The sequence below is a fragment of the Eucyclogobius newberryi genome, unplaced genomic scaffold (assembly GCF_026437365.1).
Source record: "Eucyclogobius newberryi isolate DKJ021-1_F unplaced genomic scaffold, fEucNew1.0.hap1 SCAF_8, whole genome shotgun sequence".
Lineage (NCBI taxonomy): Eukaryota > Metazoa > Chordata > Actinopteri > Gobiiformes > Gobiidae > Eucyclogobius > Eucyclogobius newberryi.
This window is the reverse complement of record NW_027316500.1, coordinates 17,871,059-17,889,169: the sequence shown is the minus strand read 5'-3', so window position 1 is coordinate 17,889,169 and position 18,111 is coordinate 17,871,059. Positions and strand designations below refer to the sequence as shown.

Genomic DNA, 18,111 nt, shown 5'->3' with positions numbered 1-18,111 from the left:
CTTCGGAGAGAGATGTTACCTCAGGGAAGGAGGTTATGGTTTGCCTGCTTTGGTTTAATACTTTGTCCGTGTGATTGCAACAACTCACAGAAAATAGCAGGGTTTGATAAGAAGTGTTTTCATTATTAGATCCAAATGTGAACATTTAGTAGTTAGTTTTGATTCGATTGAGTTCACCATGTGAAAAAATAGTATAGTTGACTAAATATTTTTGTGTGTATTCCATAAAATGAATCAACATTGCTATTGAAATGTACATGCTTAGATTATTGTTATAAAGCATGTATAAAACCTGGCTTGGATGTCTGCACTATACATACAATGTTTTAATATAAAGATGTTTCGACTTCAATCTAAAACTCCTTTTCAATCTGAAGGAGCTGGTCAGAGAAACTAATTTTTATGCTGCTCTGAGCTCGATCCTCCTCTCAGGGAGTTTCACCCTGAAACTTCTCTGCATTTGTTTACCTGTTTGACCTTTTGGTTAAGTTGCCAGTTCTGCTCCTTTAAAGTGACTTTGTGCTACTCTTTTTGGAAAATGTTGAGGTTAAAGTTAAAGGTTGAATGGACGATTTTTTTGGCCCAAATCTGAGTCTTATTTCCTCGTGGCGTGGACTGCTGATTAGTCCTGCCACGTATCAATCATAAAACGCACCTACCGCTCACCTGCAGCCGCGTGTGGCTCGTCCCCCGAGAGCAGCACGGTTCCGCGTGTCTAAGCGCATTGATCTATCATAATATAGTTCCCTCAGTGTACGGGACAAAATGAAGATGGAGAAAGACTGTTCGAGCTGACTCATAAGAGACTGAAATCTACGGGAGACGAGAGATGCGATGCGATCCGTCGCGCTAATAAACAAACGCACGTGTGTGTTGTATCAGTCCGCACGGGGGAGTGCGCATGCGCACTTCCGCCTGCGTTCTCAAATCGCCGAAAAATCGTCCATTGCGCCTTTAAGGTACATTTTATTATCCCCGTAGGGAAACTTGCATTTGACCCACCCTTCAGGAGAGACCGTACCTCAGTGGTTCTTAACCTTTTTGGAGGTACTGAAGCCCACCAGTTTCATATGCGCATTCACCGAACCCTTCTTAATTGGAAAAACATATATATATATATATATATATATATATATATATATATATATAAAATTTTCAAATTCTGTGCCCCCATGCATGAACCCGAAAACCCACAAAATAATGAATCCAAGAAAAAAATATTTTAAAGAAAGATAATATAATAAGGTATGTTATCATAGTTATATCTTGTTTTTTTTTTTTTTTTTTTTCAAAAATGTGGGTTGTCAGGTTCATGTATGGGGCCACAGAATTCAAAACATATATTTTACTGGTGCACAAAATGAACCGTGCATCAACATCACTGTATTCAAAGAACAAAATCATCAAAACAAGATTTTCACACATAAACAAAAATTATGAATATTTACTGCAAATCAGAGTGTCTTATGCGGTTGCTTTTCAGAAACCAGTTCAGAAATGCTAGAAGTGCCACTCTCAAGTCATTTTCACAACAAAGTCTGTTCCTTCTCATTTTATGTCCAGCATCCTTGAAAAGGATTTCTCTCAAAGATATCATATTATAGTAAAGGACAGGGAAATGGCCCCAGAGACTGACCTTTTGGCCCTTTTGGGGCCAGGCTGGTGCCAAGACTTGACCCTAAAAGGAGGGCTGAGATTCAGGGTAAACTCTGGGGCCTGTTCCCTATTCCTTTTGACCCTTTTGGGGCCGGGCTGGTGCCCAGTCTTAGCCCAGAGAGGAGGGCTTTGATACAGGCTAGTCTGTTGGGACTCTGGCCTGGTCCTTTTGGCCCTTTTGGGGCGAGGCTGGTGACAGGTCTTATCCCAAAAGGGGTTTTGATACAGGTTAGACTCTGGGCAATTTCCCTGGTGCTTTTGGCCCTCTTAACTGCAAGCTGTTACCAAGACGTTGCCCAGAAAGGTGGGCTTTGATTCATTCTAAAATATTAAGAAAGAAATCACAAGATGTACCATCACGACAGTCACAAGTCGACAACTGAGCACACCAAATTCCCTGCAGCACGAATCATATGAGTCTGATGTGTGTTTTGACCTCCGCCGAACCCCTGAGGTTGACTCACCGAACCCCTGGGGTTCGATCGAACCCAGGTTAAGAACCACTGCCGTACCTACTGCCGTATCTGGAATATTTGACCTATTGTGCATGGGTTGATGCGGGAAACCGGATGCCTCAAACTCAGCAATGACTGAGATTTAGAAATCTTAAAAATGAAATTTAAAATCTTAAAAATAGTATTATTTTTTTTTAAAGGTAAAAAAGATACACATCGTTAAACGTTTGACTAGTTTCTTATTGTATGGGCAATATAGGCTTGTTGGTCTCTGAAAATCTGGCAACTCTGGTTATGGGCCATTCCAATCTTATTGTGATCTGCCTGACTTTTCTTCACCATTAAGAGTAAGGCAGAGCACAATAGGATTGGAATCAAGTAGAAAATGACTTTCAGATGTAAGTCAAAATGTCTTGATTTTTAAACATTCTGTGGACTACTTTGAAACATTTGCGTATGGATCATTCCTGGACAATTACCACAGGACAGACATTGTCTGACTCCCTCGCCACCACAGACATTGTCTGACTCCCTCGCCACCACAGACACTGTTGATTCATTTCTCCCTGTGGCCCTCAGAGGCAACTGTTGTTGTGATTTTGGGCCTTACAAAAATAAATTGATTTGATTTGATTTGATTTGACAATTGAGAGATTACACTGACTTCCCCTACACATAGACTAAAGACATACCGTATGATTTGTAATGAAAATATTGGACTGAAATGGTATTTATCATTTGTAATCTAACGTGATGTTATTCCAGAGTGTACTAAAGAAGATGAGCTGAAGGCCATGCATACAAGTTAAAGCAACAAATCAACGATCATATTCAAATTCATTCCTCAAAATCTAAGACATCCAAAATGCATCTCATTATACAATATTTCAGCGTTTGCCTTTGCACTTGTACCTGTGAATGTTGAAGCATGCACATAATCTTTGTATTCAAGGTGACAGACTCATTGCTGATTCTGCCCCGCAGCAAAGAATTGGTGACTTTGATCTTCCACCTCCCAGTGTGTGCCAAGAATGAAGGCTTTCACATGAAGATTAAAACTTACATACCTGTGTGTATATATATATTTTTTGGGAGGATTTTAATTTTGTAAGTCTTGTACCTTGAAACACCCCACTTAATTGCTAATTAGAATTTAGCTGTCTTCTCGTTGTGCTCTATTACATCATCTTGAAAATATAGCTACTATCTAGTCCTCATTATCTGCTTTTTTATAGCCATTCTTAGATATAAAATCTTCTGCACATATAGTAACATCCCTGTACTTCTTGCTTTCTTGTAGAGAGCGTTTTCCTTCAACTGACATCGGCCTTTGTAGAGAGAAAATGACAGTGTTTACAGATGGAGAGCCCTGGGAGAGCGGAGAGAAAAGGGCAGACAGATAAAACCCTTTGTGATCAGAGGATAGAGGAGGATTCTCTGTGTTGCAGACCAAGACAGATACACGCTCTGAGCACAAGGCGTGTGTGGGACTGGCTCTGGGCCATGAACCTTGCACACAACTCTTTATAAAGGATTTCTGGATAGCTTTCAAAAACAGCCACAGAGAAATCTCTCCAAATCAAATTACCAAGGCTTCTGGCCTTGTATTGCTCATGGTTATTTCTGCTTAATGTCTTTATTTGAGCATCCGCAATCAATACGAAGCTTAACAGAAGCAAGATTTTAGATTAGTATACATTAGTATACACACTGTATGAACCCAGGGCCGGCCCCAGCACATTTGGTGCCCTAGGCGAGCTACACCCCCCCCCCCCCAAAATAATTCTGCCAAGCAAAAACACATATATAACAATTTTCGTTAGATTTCTTTGTCAATTCCAAAATTGAATTCCATAGAAGGGGGTGCAAAAAACTCCGCAAAGCAAAGCAAAAAAAAAAAAAAAAAAAAAATGGTATTTACCGATGGCTTTTATTATTTGTCTGTAGTGGCTGAGATCATGGATGTCATTATATCACATTTTTATTTTTATGATTATTGTGAGAACAAACATCACAATTTTACAATTATTCACGATTGTAGACACCAAAACAACAATGAAATCCTTAATTTGATTTCTTTCAAAAGTCTAGCTTTATGATATCAAACTTTCTAAATGAAAAAGTAAAGATATTTTCACATAAACAGCCAGATTTTTTTTTTTTTTGTTGTACTTTACAGTTTTACTTTTTTTAAACATAGCTTGAGTAAAATTACTGATAATCCTGACAATCTAGAAGTGCTTTCTTTAGCACTATTTTGTTGTTGTGTTTGACTTTAACACACTCCCCTTTAACTAAGGCCTGCTGTTTGAAACCAGTATATTATATATATAGAGATTGTTTTTATGGAGGAGAGCCAACTGCCACCCACTAATCATGTATTCCACATTATACATCTGTTTCTCTTTTTACACGCTTTTTGTAGACAGTGCTTTAGTGTGATCTTCTGCCCATTCAGGTGCACTGTGCAATCCTCGGGGGCCAGAATCTGTGGTTGATGATTGGATTTCATGGCCTCCTTCAGGCTTGGGTTGAGTACATTCACACTCCATTAGAGCTGCCCACTTATTGCCGGATTAACACACAAAATGCATCATCGTATCTGAGTCTGTTAACATGTAGGGTCTCAAACTACATGTATTCAGTTTATGATTAAGGGAGATTTCTTAGCAGAAACGAGACAAGACGGGGCACCAGGGTAAAACCCAAAGAGCTAAGATACGGTCCTTAATCGCGCTCGTTAAAAAGGTCTGAAGGGTGTTTCACGATTCAGGGACTTACACATAGTCTATTCAAACAAACAATAGTCAATAACTCTTTCGTGTAGTTTATTTATCCAAAGGGCAATCAAAAACACCGGAGCAGAAATGTGCACAGGTAAATCACAGGTGATGTTATATCAGATTTGACAGCGAATTTCATGCAGATAATGTTAAACCAGGGTTTTGCCTTTGATAATCAAACGTGTCTATGCTAATCTATATCAAAAAGGGGGAAAGTGAGAAGCTAAAAGGGAGGAGGAACAGCTGAGCTCTACCCAAACCACGCCACAAAAGAACCACACACTGGACTCGGCTTACGGTTTGTAGAGACTCGGTCCGGCTGGTCCTTGTCCGCGGACGAGATCCGTAGCGAGGCGTCGCGTGTAGCGGTGTGGCGGCGAAGGTTCGTGAAGCGGGCGGCGGCCGTGGAGCGGTGTGCTGGCCGTGGAGCGGTGTGCTGGCCGTGGAGCGAGGAAGGCAGCGGCGGCTGTGAGGTCCTTGGCGCCGGTGGCAACGGAGGCGATGTCCGAGAGTTCCTTAGCGGTAGAACGCTTTAGCGGCGTGTTAGCTCCTTACACGGCCTTTACTCAGATGAGAGCGTAGCGCTGATCCACGTAAACGACGTGGATTACTTCAAAAAGGAAGAGAAACGAAGTAGCAAAGAAAGTCTCTGTCCGGTTTAGCGCTTAAGCTTAGTTCCAGGTAGTTCCAGGTGGTTTCAGGTGGTTTCAGAGTCCAGGGCTGGCATGGCCTTGTCGACCACGTGACGGACGGATTTTGTTGAGACAAAGGAAAAGTGAAAGGCTCATCCGTGGAGACGGCTTCCAAGAGAAAAGACAAAGGGGATGAGAAGAGAAGAGAAGAGAAGAGAAGAGAAGAGGAAGAGCAGAGAGAAGATTTCTAGCTTGGAGCGTCCTTGTGATACCTGGCCCGCAGGGCATGCTGGGAGCGAAAGGGGCGGGCGCTACTGCACAGACTTCCCGTTTAACATTTCCTGGTCGAGAAAATAAAGCTAGAGTAACGTAAATAATGGCAAAACATTTAAACCCTGTTTTAACATTTACACGTTAAACACTTTTGGGCAGTTTGTACACATTATTTCTTGAGGTAGATACATTTTACATCTTCTTTCACCTGTGATGGGCACTCGAGTTAAAGCATTGGGAATATAAAACCTTAAACAGTGGAAAAATACGTAACACAAGGTGAAACATGCGGTGTACGGAGTTGATTCGGACAAACATTCATGGCATAATCACATAAAACATAGTTTTCATCGGGGCGTCCTCCTGTAAGACTGTGGGGAGAAGATCTGTTATCACACAAGTCACAGCGGCTCCCCTGCGGTGAGGGACAGAGGGAGAACGAAAAACCCCCAATGTTCAAAGAGAGATTTTCTGTTATCTGGCCGTGGAATGTCCATCTCCATTTCCCTACAAACATGTAGTGAAATGATCCTCTCTGAAATGTTGTGTTATTAAATCTATTTTGGCCATAGATCTCAATAGTAACACAAATAGTATATATAGTGTATTTTGTATTATGGTTGCAGTGGAGCAGTGTCAGAATACTTCCTGTAATTGAAGCCCTATTGATTTAGAGTATTTTGTTTGCATTTCCTGTCCCTGGAGCACGTTTCAACTCTGACCTCTTCATCCACGTTACACTGGAGCCAGAGTCTGTAACGGTAAGACACACGTGCCACAGACAGCACACTGAGGCCACAAGTGATAATCCCTCTAAAGCATCACTCAAATGGTTGTTACAGATTTGAAGTAACAGTACTCAAAGGTGCAATATAAAACCATTTGGTGTAGGGTCAGCAACCTGTTTGTCTCCATGGAGATTAGGACTGTGGTTGACTAAAGACACGGCCTGCCAATCGATTAGACTAAAGAAGACAGTGGCGCAAAACTGGTAAAAGCTCTATGATCTGTGTATCTGGCTCATACTGCACTCAAAAGACTACAACTGCACAAGATTTCATTCAAAAACAGCGTTTATGCAAAAAACTAGTTCGAAAAGATGTAATTATATGCTAACTGGCTGATGATTTGCTCCTAAATCTTCAGCAAACTCACTCCTTGGGCCTGAAAATCCATCTGGCATCAGTGAAGCAAATTGAGAGCCATCTTCAAAATAAGGTGATTTTGGTGAAATTGAAAAACAGAAAATCTGACCGTTTTACTGCTCACTTCTGTCTCAGCCTGGATATGAGGCCATCACAGAAAATCACCCACAGATTTGGCTAATTTGAATCAACTAAAACGCCATCAACCTATTAATCCACTATAGGACTAAAGACCTGCATCCCCAATGGAGATGTTATTGCTCTGTCTTGAATGTTCCACACTCTGGCATTATACTCGTCTATGGAGTCAGTTGTGTCCACTAGGCCAAGCTGGAATCACTAACAGTAAGAACGCCTGTTATTCAAGGTGGTTTATTTAGCAATAAATCAGAGTAAATACATTCAAGTTGAATGCAATTTTTTGGAACAATAGCGGAAACATCTCATACATAGATGTAGTTGTATGTGGGCCCCATATGCTTTTGGAAATATCTTTGTACCCTAAATATAGAAAAAAAGAACCTCTTGGCCTGAGTATTGTGGCTCATTAAGAAAAGTACAGCATTTTTTCCTAGTTGTCACTATTTGCTAATTATGCTTATGAAGTGCCCAGACTTCTTGAAGTGCAGTGAAGTGTCCACCGGTTTAAGTCTCCACAGAACTTGCCAATGTATTAGAGATTGTTGTTGCACTTTAGAACTGTTTTGTGTTCCCAGGAAGCATAAAGTGTGCTGTGCTCCTTCAAATCTCAGGTCCACTGGGGAAACTCGATTGTCTAAGTAAGATTAATTGACCTCCCACGCATTAGGCGGCAGACATGAATCTTTTCAGCTCTGATAAACAAAAAATGATCTGGGCTTTGCGTCAATGGAGTGTGATATGTAATATGTCTCAGAGGAAGGGGGCGCTCACTTTGTGCTAATGATCTTTGGCAAACAACAGTAATTAGTTCAGCGCTTTTAACAGCTTTTCAGGGAGCTCTTGTAACACTGCTTTGGTGATCTAAATAATGTCACAAAGCTATTACTACAGGCTTATTGGTGGCTGTGTTTTACCATGTGTCAAAAAAGTCGCCTCTAACACATTTCTAACAAATACTATACAGAATCAGCATTATCACAGTGGAGAAGCACAAAATCACATGTTTGGAAAGAATTCTGCTGGAAAAATCTAATATGTTTTTTCACAGCATGTTCATAACACTATTTCATAGTGCACACTATTGGGAAATGTTAACTGCTGATGAAAGTGTGGTTGTCAGGAGGAACACCATTACCATGTGTCAGTGGTGGAAAGTAATAAAGTATAAAGTAAAAGTAAACAATTTAGGTATCTGTACTTTAACCTAAGTACATTTTACAGTGGATACATTTTAATTTTACTTTTGTACATTTCAGTGTAAGTAGTAGTGTAAGTATCTATACTTTCTACTCCGCTACATTTTTGAACGGATTGTAAAGTAAAAATATGTTATGTCAAGATTTTAGACCTGCTGAAATGGATTGTCTGTTGTTGTGGTTGTGGTTGTTGTGGTTGTTGTGGTTGTTGTTGTTGTCGTTGTTGTCGTTGTTGTCGTTGTTGTCGTTGTTGTTGTTATTCAGCACATTTATGAAGACACCTTGCCTGCATTTTTTGTTGGTTCACTTTGAAAAAAACAAAGCAAAAAAAAAAAATAGCCTTTATAGAGAAAAATAACCTTGAAAGTTGCCTATAAACATTATTACACTTTTATTGGCATTTTATCTGTATATCCTGTGCTATTTATATCATGTTTTAACTGTGTAAATGTTTTTTATGTGTTAATAGGCACTCTTGTAAATAAGAGCTTAAGATAAGATAAGATAAGATAAGATATTCCTTTATTGTCCCACATGGGGAAATTTCATTGGTGCAACGCAGGTAGATACAGAGGTAGATACAGAAGAACAGATCACTTATAGGAAGTCTGAAAAACACTTTCAGTAGAAGATCTCCTATAAATAAATAAAAACTCCCATAGACAAATAAATAAATAAATACATAAATACCATTGCATGTGATCACGACAGTAATTGCACATGAATATGTGTCACGACAGCACATAGATTGCACATGAATTTTACATGAATTGCACATGAATTCCAACAGCAATTGCATATATGACAGAATTGCACATCAGTATTAGGTTAGGTCAGTATTGCGAGTGTTCAGTACTAACAGTTTTTGTTATAAAGTCTGACAGCAGCAGGAAGGAAAGACCTACGGAACCTTTCCTTCGCACATCGAGGGTGGATCAGTCTCTCACTGAAGCTGCTCTCCAGAGCGGACAGAGTGTCCTGCAGGGGGTGACACTCATGGTCCAACATAGATGTGAATCTAGCCAGGACCCTCCTGTCCCCCACCTCCTGCACCGAGTCCAGAGCACAGCCCAGGACGGAGCTGGACTTCTTGATGACTCTGTCCAGCTTCCTCCTCTCCCTCTCTGTGATGCTGCTGCTCCAGCAGACCACACCGTACAGGAGGGCTGATGCCACCACAGAGTCGTAGAAGGTCTTCAGGAGTGGCCCTGTCACTCCAAAAGACCTGAGTCTCCTCAGGAGGTAGAGCCGACTCTGGCTCTTTCTGTACAGTGCGTCTGTGTTATGAGTCCAGTCCAGTTTGTGGTTCAGATGAACACCCAGGTACTTGTATGAGTCCACTCTCTCAATGTCCCGTCCCTGGATGTTCACTGGTGAGGGGGCAGTGGGGTGGCGTCTGCGGAAATCCACCACCATCTCCTTGGTCTTCCCCGCGTTGATGAGGAGGTGGTTCCGCTGACACCAGTCCACAAAGTCCTGCGCCAGTCCTCTGTACTCCGCGTCATCGTCGTCCGTGATGAGTCCGATGACGGCAGAGTCGTCAGAGAACTTCTGCAGGACACAGCTGTCCGTGTCATGTCTGAAGTCTGCAGTGTAAAGGGTGAAGAGAAAGGGCGCGAGGACAGTGCCCTGGGGCGCCCCCACACTGCAGGTCCGAGTGTCAGACACACAGTTCCGGGCTCTCACAAACTGGGGTCGGTCTGTGAGGTAGTCCAGGATCCACTCTGCCAGGTCATACTCCACACCAGCCGTCTCCAGCTTGTCCCTCAGGAGCAGCGGCTGGATGGTGTTGAAGGCACTGGAGGGATCGAAGAACAGGATCCTCACAGAGCTGCCAGGCTTTTCCAGGTGAGAGAGGGAGCGGTGCAGCAGGGAGATGACGGCGTCCTCCACTCCGATGCCAGACCGATATGCAAACTGCAGCGGGTCCATGGCTGAGCTCACGGTGGAGCGGAGGTGGTCCAGGACCAGCCGCTCCAGTGTCTTCATCAGGTGGGACGTGAGAGCCACTGGCCTGAAGCTGTTGAGGTCTTTGGGGCGCGGTGTCTTAGGCACAGGTACCAGACAGGAGGTCTTCCAGACCTGTGGTACCACCCTCAGCTTCAGGCTCATGTTGAAGACATGCTCCATAACTCCACACAGTTCATCTGCGCAGGACTTAAGGAGCCTGGGGCTGATGCCATCAGGTCCTGCTGCCTTCCTCACTTTAATCCTCTTCAGCTCACTCCTCACCTGTGCTGCTGTGACAGTCTGTGGTTGGCAGGGGGACCGTGTGCTGGGGGGATGGGTGAGTCCAGGCGAAGTGGGGAGCTGATGGTCCGGGGCAGATAAGCGAAGAGGAACAGATGCAGGGCATTGTCCAGCTGTGGAAGAGGGAGCATGCAGCTGTGCAGGGGGAGGGGCGGGTGACCGATCAAACCTCAAGAAGTGAGCATTTAAATCATTCACCCACTGTAGATCCCCCTCTGTCTGGGCAGGGGGGATTTTGAAGCCTGAGATGGTTTTCAGGCTCCTCCACACTCCCTGAATGTTCTTTTGCTGCAGCTGCTCCTCCATCCTCCTCTTGTAGCCGGCCTCAGCCTGCCTGATCTTCCTCCTCAGCTCCTTCTGCACAGTCTTCAGCTCCTCCTTGTTCCCTGACCTGAAGGCTCTCTTCTTCTCCTTCAGCAGAGCCTTCGCTCTCAAGGGCGCTCCCTGTATAAATAAATGTTATACTAATAAAATAAAACTGTTTTAAAATTAAAAGTAATTACTTTTTAATTATTATTTTTTTGCTTCTTTAACTGTACTTTTTCTTAAAGGCACAATGGACTATTTTTTGACGATTTGAGAACACAGGCGGAAGTGCGCATGTGCACTCCCCCGTGCGGACTGATACAACACACACGTGCGTTTGTTTATTAGCGCAACGGAGCGCATCGCATCGCTCGTCTCCCGTAGATTTCTGTCCACTTCTGCGTCAGCTCGAACTGTCTTTCTCAGTCTTCATTTTGCCCCGTACACTGAGGGAACTATATTATGATAGATCCATGCGCTTAGGCACGCGGAAACGTGGGGACGAGCCTGACGCGGCTGCAGGTGAGCGATAGGTGCGTTTTATGATTGATACGAATCGGCAGTCCACGCCGCGAGGAAATAAGACTTAAATTTGTGCCAAAAAAATCGTCCATTCAACCTTTAAGTAACAAAATTAAGTACTTCATCCACCACTGCCATGTGTTTTTTGGGACTGTCATGTTCAGAAATATTGCACTGAGATTAATAAAGCATTACAGACTGTTTCAAAATTCAAAATATGGATTTGGGCCTCAAAACTGCATGGACACAATAAATGGATACCTTTGGAACATACTTTTAGCGGTGGGAAAGAGGATGACACAAACTGAACCAACAATTAAAGGGCTGTACCGAAACTGTAACAGAAATTCACAAAATGGGAAAAGTTATATCTGGACTAAATTTGAAAATGGACCTATTTGACAGACTTTGGTCTAGATGTGACTTTTATGTTAGACTGGAAGTGCCTCATTTTATATATATTTTTTCTATGTTGTTATTTTTTGCTTTGTTTTGTGCTCTCTAGTTGTATGTTCTGTGATTTGTATGTTTGTAGTTAAAATACAAACCAGCCTTATCTTTTTTAAATATTTGGCCTGGATTGTACCACATAGGGAAATCTTTTTACATTATCTGGCATGAGTTAACGCATCATTTTAATGCAGATCCCGGTAGAGGTTTTGCTCGGCTAAGCTTGAAACTTGAAACATGCTGAGAATGGCAGAATGACAAAATGCCTTCAGAAATAGGTATGTAGGCTTTAAAAGCCCCCTAATCTTAAATTGAATGTGTCCCTTTAGTGCTCTTAGGCTTCAATATTATCTTTCTATTCTTATTCTTATTCAGATGCACACATTACAACATAGTTCTCGTTCCTCGGGCATAGTGACCTTTAGCTTTCAAATAAAAGTCAAGATTTGGCCTATACTAAAACTACTATTATTCTACATATACTTTTCCCCTTTTGAATCCAGTTCTGTTGGTGACTCAAGCTCTTATAAAAGGCATCTGAACTTCTGAGATTACTGTAAACATCCGACCTTCGACATGTTTGGGTTAATTCACCTCTGTCTTGTATTATTAGATGCTGAGCGGGGCATTAAACCCGAGAGGTGGTCAGCATTCGGCTAATGGGAGCCAAGGTTGGAGCACTTTGGCCTCTTGTGTTCATATGAAAGAGTTAAGGAGTCAAAAATACACATTGATCGATGCTGTGTTCCTTGTGTGTGTGTTGCAGTCTCAGCAGAAGTGCATCGTGATCTTTGCTCTGGTGTGCTGCTTCGCCGTGCTGTTGGCCCTCATCTTTTCAGCCGTGGACTTCTGGGGAGAAGATGAAGACGGGATCACAGAGGAAAACTGTGAGAGCAGCTGTCGGTAAGATTTAGTCTGAAACCCTAGACAGTCAGCAGGCTTTAGAAATGTTGTGAAATGAAATGTTCTTTTAAGCGCGGACAACCCATATTTAGTGATCAAAAGGTCTAATACTTACATACAGTTTTACTCCTACAGTTATTTTGAAATTACTAATGCATTGAAAACCTTTTAATACCTGCAAATAATATGTTCTTTCTCTGTTTAATGGATATTAGGATATTCTGTGGCCAAGCTCCACGCACATACAGTAACCTAACAAAATACATGATATTGAATGTCAGTTCTGCTTATTTAAAATAATATATCAGCTCATGACACTATCTGGAATTATAATGAACTAAAACACAAGTATTTTTTTGCATTGAACACTAAAAAAAGAGGAATATACACTTTGCACTAGACTCTCGCCAATCAGCTAAAACAAGTGGACTTTTAATGTACTTGATTATACCATTAGGCTTTACAGCAAGTTTTATTTGTTTGTGATCATGAAATACCAATGAGAATCATATTTAATCTATTTGATTATGTCCGAATAAACTTGTCTTCACAGTCACTGCTCTTGCTCAATATATAGATTTTTGTTTGCCTGACCATATTTGGTTAGTTGATGGCTCATGCTAGTCAATTACTGTAATGCATTGTGGTCTGCTTGGTTTTATCCCATTTTGAGTGCAGCCTAATCAATTAGAAACGCTCTTAAACTTCTCTGGGTTGGAGTTAATAAAGGCAAAAACACTCAAAACACTCATCAGCATTGTTGTTGTTGTTGTTGTTGGTTTCCTTGTAAGATCAAATGCGTAAATATTGCACAAAAGGTAGTGGTTGGATATTATTAGTTGTGTAGTGTGTGGATGGAGTGAGAGTACAGTGAAAGTGCTGTATCAGCACTGGTTTGGCTGAGGCAGCACTCTTCTTCTTCACTTCCTACTGGTTCTACTTCATTAGATTTGTATCATTCAATTTGCCATTCAGCCTTGGATTGCTTCCCCCTTCTCTCGCTCCCTTCATTCTTTATGCTGTGTCCGTGCGCTCTTTCTTCCCCCCTAAATGAGAGGCCTAACAACTCTTTCTGCCAGCTTTCTCCTCCAGTTTGGGTCTAAGTATAGTGAGAGTGTGAAGGACCCCCAAGGTTTTTAGAGGAGCCAAATGAACAGTAGAGGAGAGCACGTGTAGATGTGAGGAGAGAATGAGTATAGGAGCTGTTGGCTTGTTCTCGCTCATTAGTCCACTTTTCAGCTGCCTTAGAAATGTCTGCTTATAATCGGCCTTTGCACCACTGATGTAATTTTACCAAACCCATTGCAGCATTTTTGAAACTATTGCATATGTAAGTAAATTAATCAAGTATAACAAATAGTACTATAAAGCAAGTCAGTGTAATCCCTCATTGAATCTTTTTCCACAGGATTATAATATAATATAATTTTTTTTTTTTTTTTTTTTTTTTTTTATTGTGGTTTGGTCAAAAACAAAACACAAGGTGCTCAACATTCAAGCACAAAACTAAATTCGAGATACATTAATGTTTTTTGACCAGGTGTAGGCAGAAGCCAAGGCTTATTGTGCCTACCCTTCTCTCAAACGCTCAACATTGGTGGACATTTTATAGTTCACAAGCCACAGTTCATCAACAAAAACAACACTACATAATACTGGACAGTCTGCTCACAAGTATCCTCCCCAAGCATTCAAGGTATTATAACAAAGCTGCATTTTCATTCTGCTAAATATTTTCCTATGATTGTTTCCTTAAAGATTCTTTTTAACAGAAAAAAAGAAATGGCATTTTTTAATTCATCGCAACAATTGTTCCATAATTTAACTCCTTTACTTGACAAACAATGTTCCCTCAGCGTTGTTCTCACATAAGGTCTGTCAAATATACACGTTCCCCTTAAATTATATTTAATTTCCCTCTGGGTAAACTTTATCCTCAATGATGTAGGGACTTGATTACATTTAACTAAATACATAAATTTAGCAGTATACAGGTCTACCAAATCATAACATTTTAAAAGCTTAGATTGAATTAACAGAGGATGACTCTGTGAATTATAAGATGCATGATTGATCAGTCTAATGGCCTTTTTTTGTAGAATGAAAATTGGTTTGGTTCTAGTTTTGTATGTGTTTCCCCAGATCTATTCATGTGCAATTACTGTCGTGATCACATGCAATGGTATTTATGTATTTATTTATTTGTCTATGGGAGTTTTTATTTATTTATAGGAGATCTTCTACTGAAAGTGTTTTTCAGACTTCCTATAAGTGATCTGTTCTTCTGTATCTACCTCTGTATCTACCTGCGTTGCACCAATGAGATTTCCCCATGTGGGACAATAAAGGAATATCTTATCTTATCTTATCTCAATACCATATGTTAAATATGGAGTAATGAGAGAACAGTAAAGTAAATATAAGGCATTTGTATAAAATTGCAATAGTTTTTGACACTTTTTTCAATACATTTTGTATATGTGTTTTCCATGAAATTTTGCAATCTATGATCACTCCAAGAAACTTAATATAATTGACTCTTTCAATTTTATAACTATTTATTTTGATTTTGATATAATTATCTACATGTTTGTTACTGAATACCATAAATTTTGTTTTATTTAAGTTCAATGATAATTTATTTAATGCAAACCAGTTGTTTAGTTTATGCAGTTCTCTCTCCATCACCTTCACCAACTCACCAAGATTATGACCTGAGCATTTCATGTTTTACTTACTTACTATAGTAAGTAAGTAAAACATGAAATGGTGTGTGTCGAAGATAACCCTGCGACAACAATTGAGATAAGATAAGATAAGATAGCCTTTATTTGTCCACAGAATGGGGAAATTTATGAATTAAACATCAATAACTTTATTTGGAAGATGTTGATTTTATCCATACAAACATGAGTCAAGCTAAAGGGATCTTCTCAAAATGGGTTTAAGCTGAAAAGACTTCATTTTTTTCGTCTCTCTCTGGACCCGCTCCCCCCAAAAGACTTTGTCTGGCTTCACATAAAATTTTATGCGTTAATAAAACGATAGTAGCTCGATAGACCTGCTCACCTCTAGTGAACACCCCTGAACATCCTTTGGTAAGTTTATATTTAGAAGTTATGAACTCTTCAAATAATGTCACCTGTTGCGCATGTTTGTTTACTCAATCCACATGGTCCACAGGCCCTAGGGGCCCTACGACCGTCCCATTCAACCCAAACTGTGAGATGACCACATTGAGATGGTCTCAAGAGGATGAGAGAGTGAGAAACTAATGTTTCTTGTCAAAACCTGTAATTGTCAATTGCCTGAGTTCAGACCTTAGACGTGATGTCAGAATGACAGAAGCAGAACACACGCTTTCGTCTCAGTGAGAATCTCACGTCTTCTGTGATTGGCTGAAACCTCATGCGGAGTTTGTTTTGTTTTCTTCTTCCGCTCAGTGCGTAGCACGTTACTAGAGCATAATCTCTCCGCCCCTTGCGCGGGCCACGGCGCACCGTGCTCCCCTGTGCTCTCCCCGTAGCCCCCGCGCACGCACCCGCCGTGCTCCGCGCACGCACTCGCCGCCTAATGTTGGCCTAATGCTCGTTGCAGTTTTTTAGCATTTCAAAACAATGACTGCCACAACGATGTATTGAAGCTTCAAAGCAACAAAAAGATGAAATGTAGGTTCAACCCCCAGACGAAAAATATTAAGTCTTTTCAGCTTCAACCCATTTTGAGATGATCCCTAAAGCCATGCCTTACAAGCTGCACAATCAGTTGAATTTACTCAAGATCAAGTTTCTGTCATTTGTAATATCTGGTATTTTCTAGTTCTGTTCATAATTTTATGGACAGAATTTCTAGGCGCAGTCAGGGGTCGGAGGGTGTCCGTTTTGGGGACCACAGGATTCCATCTCTGCTGTTTGCAGACGATGTTGTCCTGATGGCTCCATCAAACCCGGACCTGCAGCTGCACTGGGACGGTTTGCAGCCGAGTGTGAAGCAGCTGGGATGAGAATCAGCACCTCCAAATCCGAGGCCATGGTTCTCAACCGGAAAAAGGTGGCTTGCCCTCTCCAGGTGGGTGGAGAGTCCTTGCCCCAAGTGGAGGAGTTCAAGTATCTCGGGGTCTTGTTCACGAGTGAGGGAAGGATGGAGCGTGAGATCGACAGGCGGATCGGTGCAGCGGCTGCAGTGATGCAGTCGCTGCATCGGACTGTTGTGGTAAAGAGGGAGCTGAGCCGAAAAGCAAAGCTCTCGATTTACCGGTCGGTCTACGTTCCTACCCTCACCTATGGTCATGAGCTTTGGGTAGTGACCGAAAGAACAAGATCATAGATTCAAGCGGTCGAAATGAGTTTCCTCCGCCGTGTGGCTGCGCGCTCCCTTAGAGATAAGGTGAGGAGCTCGGCCACACGAGGGAAGCTCGGAGTAGAGCCGCTGCTCCTCCACCTCGAGAGGAGCCAGCTGAGGTGGCTCGGGCATCTGTTCCAGATGCCTCCTGGGCGCCTCCCTGGGGAGGTGTTTCAGGCATGTCCCACCGGGAAGAGGCCCTGGGGAAGACCCAGGACACGCTGGAGGGACTATGTCTCTCGGCTGGCCTGGGAACGCCTCGGGATCCCCCCGGAGGAGCTGGAGGAAGTGTCTGGGGAGGAGGAAGTCTGGGAGTCCCTGGTTAGACTGCTGCCCCCACGACCCGGCCCCGGATAAAGCGGTAGAAGATGGATGGATGGATGGATTGTATTTCTAATTGTCACTGATCATTTTGGGTCTTTTTTAATAGTTAGGTACAAACAATCTTGTGTCGAAGCAGAGCTCAGAGTTTCAGAGTTCAGAGTTTCAGAGTATTTAAGTTATAAATTATATGCTTGCGTGTGTATTGTTTATGTTGAAGGAATTAATATTATAAATCATTTTCATTTGTTTTTAATAAGAAAAAAATCTAATGTCATCAAAAAAATATATATTCTTACTCTCTCCACCCAAGGCACAATGACACTTGATATACATTACTATAAATCGTGCCAAATTATTATTATTATGTTCATTAAAGGTGCCATAACATGCTTTTTTCACGTTTTGTAGTCTATCCTAAGTGTATAATTGATAATAATAAGTGTTGTGCAACACCCTTAACATAATAGTTAAGAAATATCACCCAGACCTTGGACCCCCTCACCAACCCGGAAATGCAGACGGCTTGGTTTGATATTCGCCCCCACCCTTGCGAAGAGCGATCTGGCTCTCCCGCCCAACCCGTGACGTAGTCTCAGAGCGCGTGTGTGCCCCGCCCAACCCGTGACGTAGTCTCAGAGCGCGTGTGTGCCCCGCCCACCCGTGACGTAGTCCCAGAGCTGTCTGCTCCGCGCTGCGCTGCTCCGCGCGAGTGAGTGAGAAACGATAGAACTTCA

General features: G+C 42.0%; 1 protein-coding gene across 1 annotated transcript in view; it reads left to right on the top strand.

Moving 5' to 3' along the window:
* LOC140351291 (inactive phospholipase D5-like) overlaps nucleotides 1-18,111 on the top strand; it is a 64,937-nt gene that overhangs the window by 22,724 nt on the left and 24,102 nt on the right. Inside the window, exon 2 of the mRNA XM_072437071.1 lies at nucleotides 12,576-12,712. Coding sequence (XP_072293172.1) covers nucleotides 12,576-12,712 — 137 coding nt within the window. The remainder of the gene's footprint in view (nucleotides 1-12,575; nucleotides 12,713-18,111) is intronic.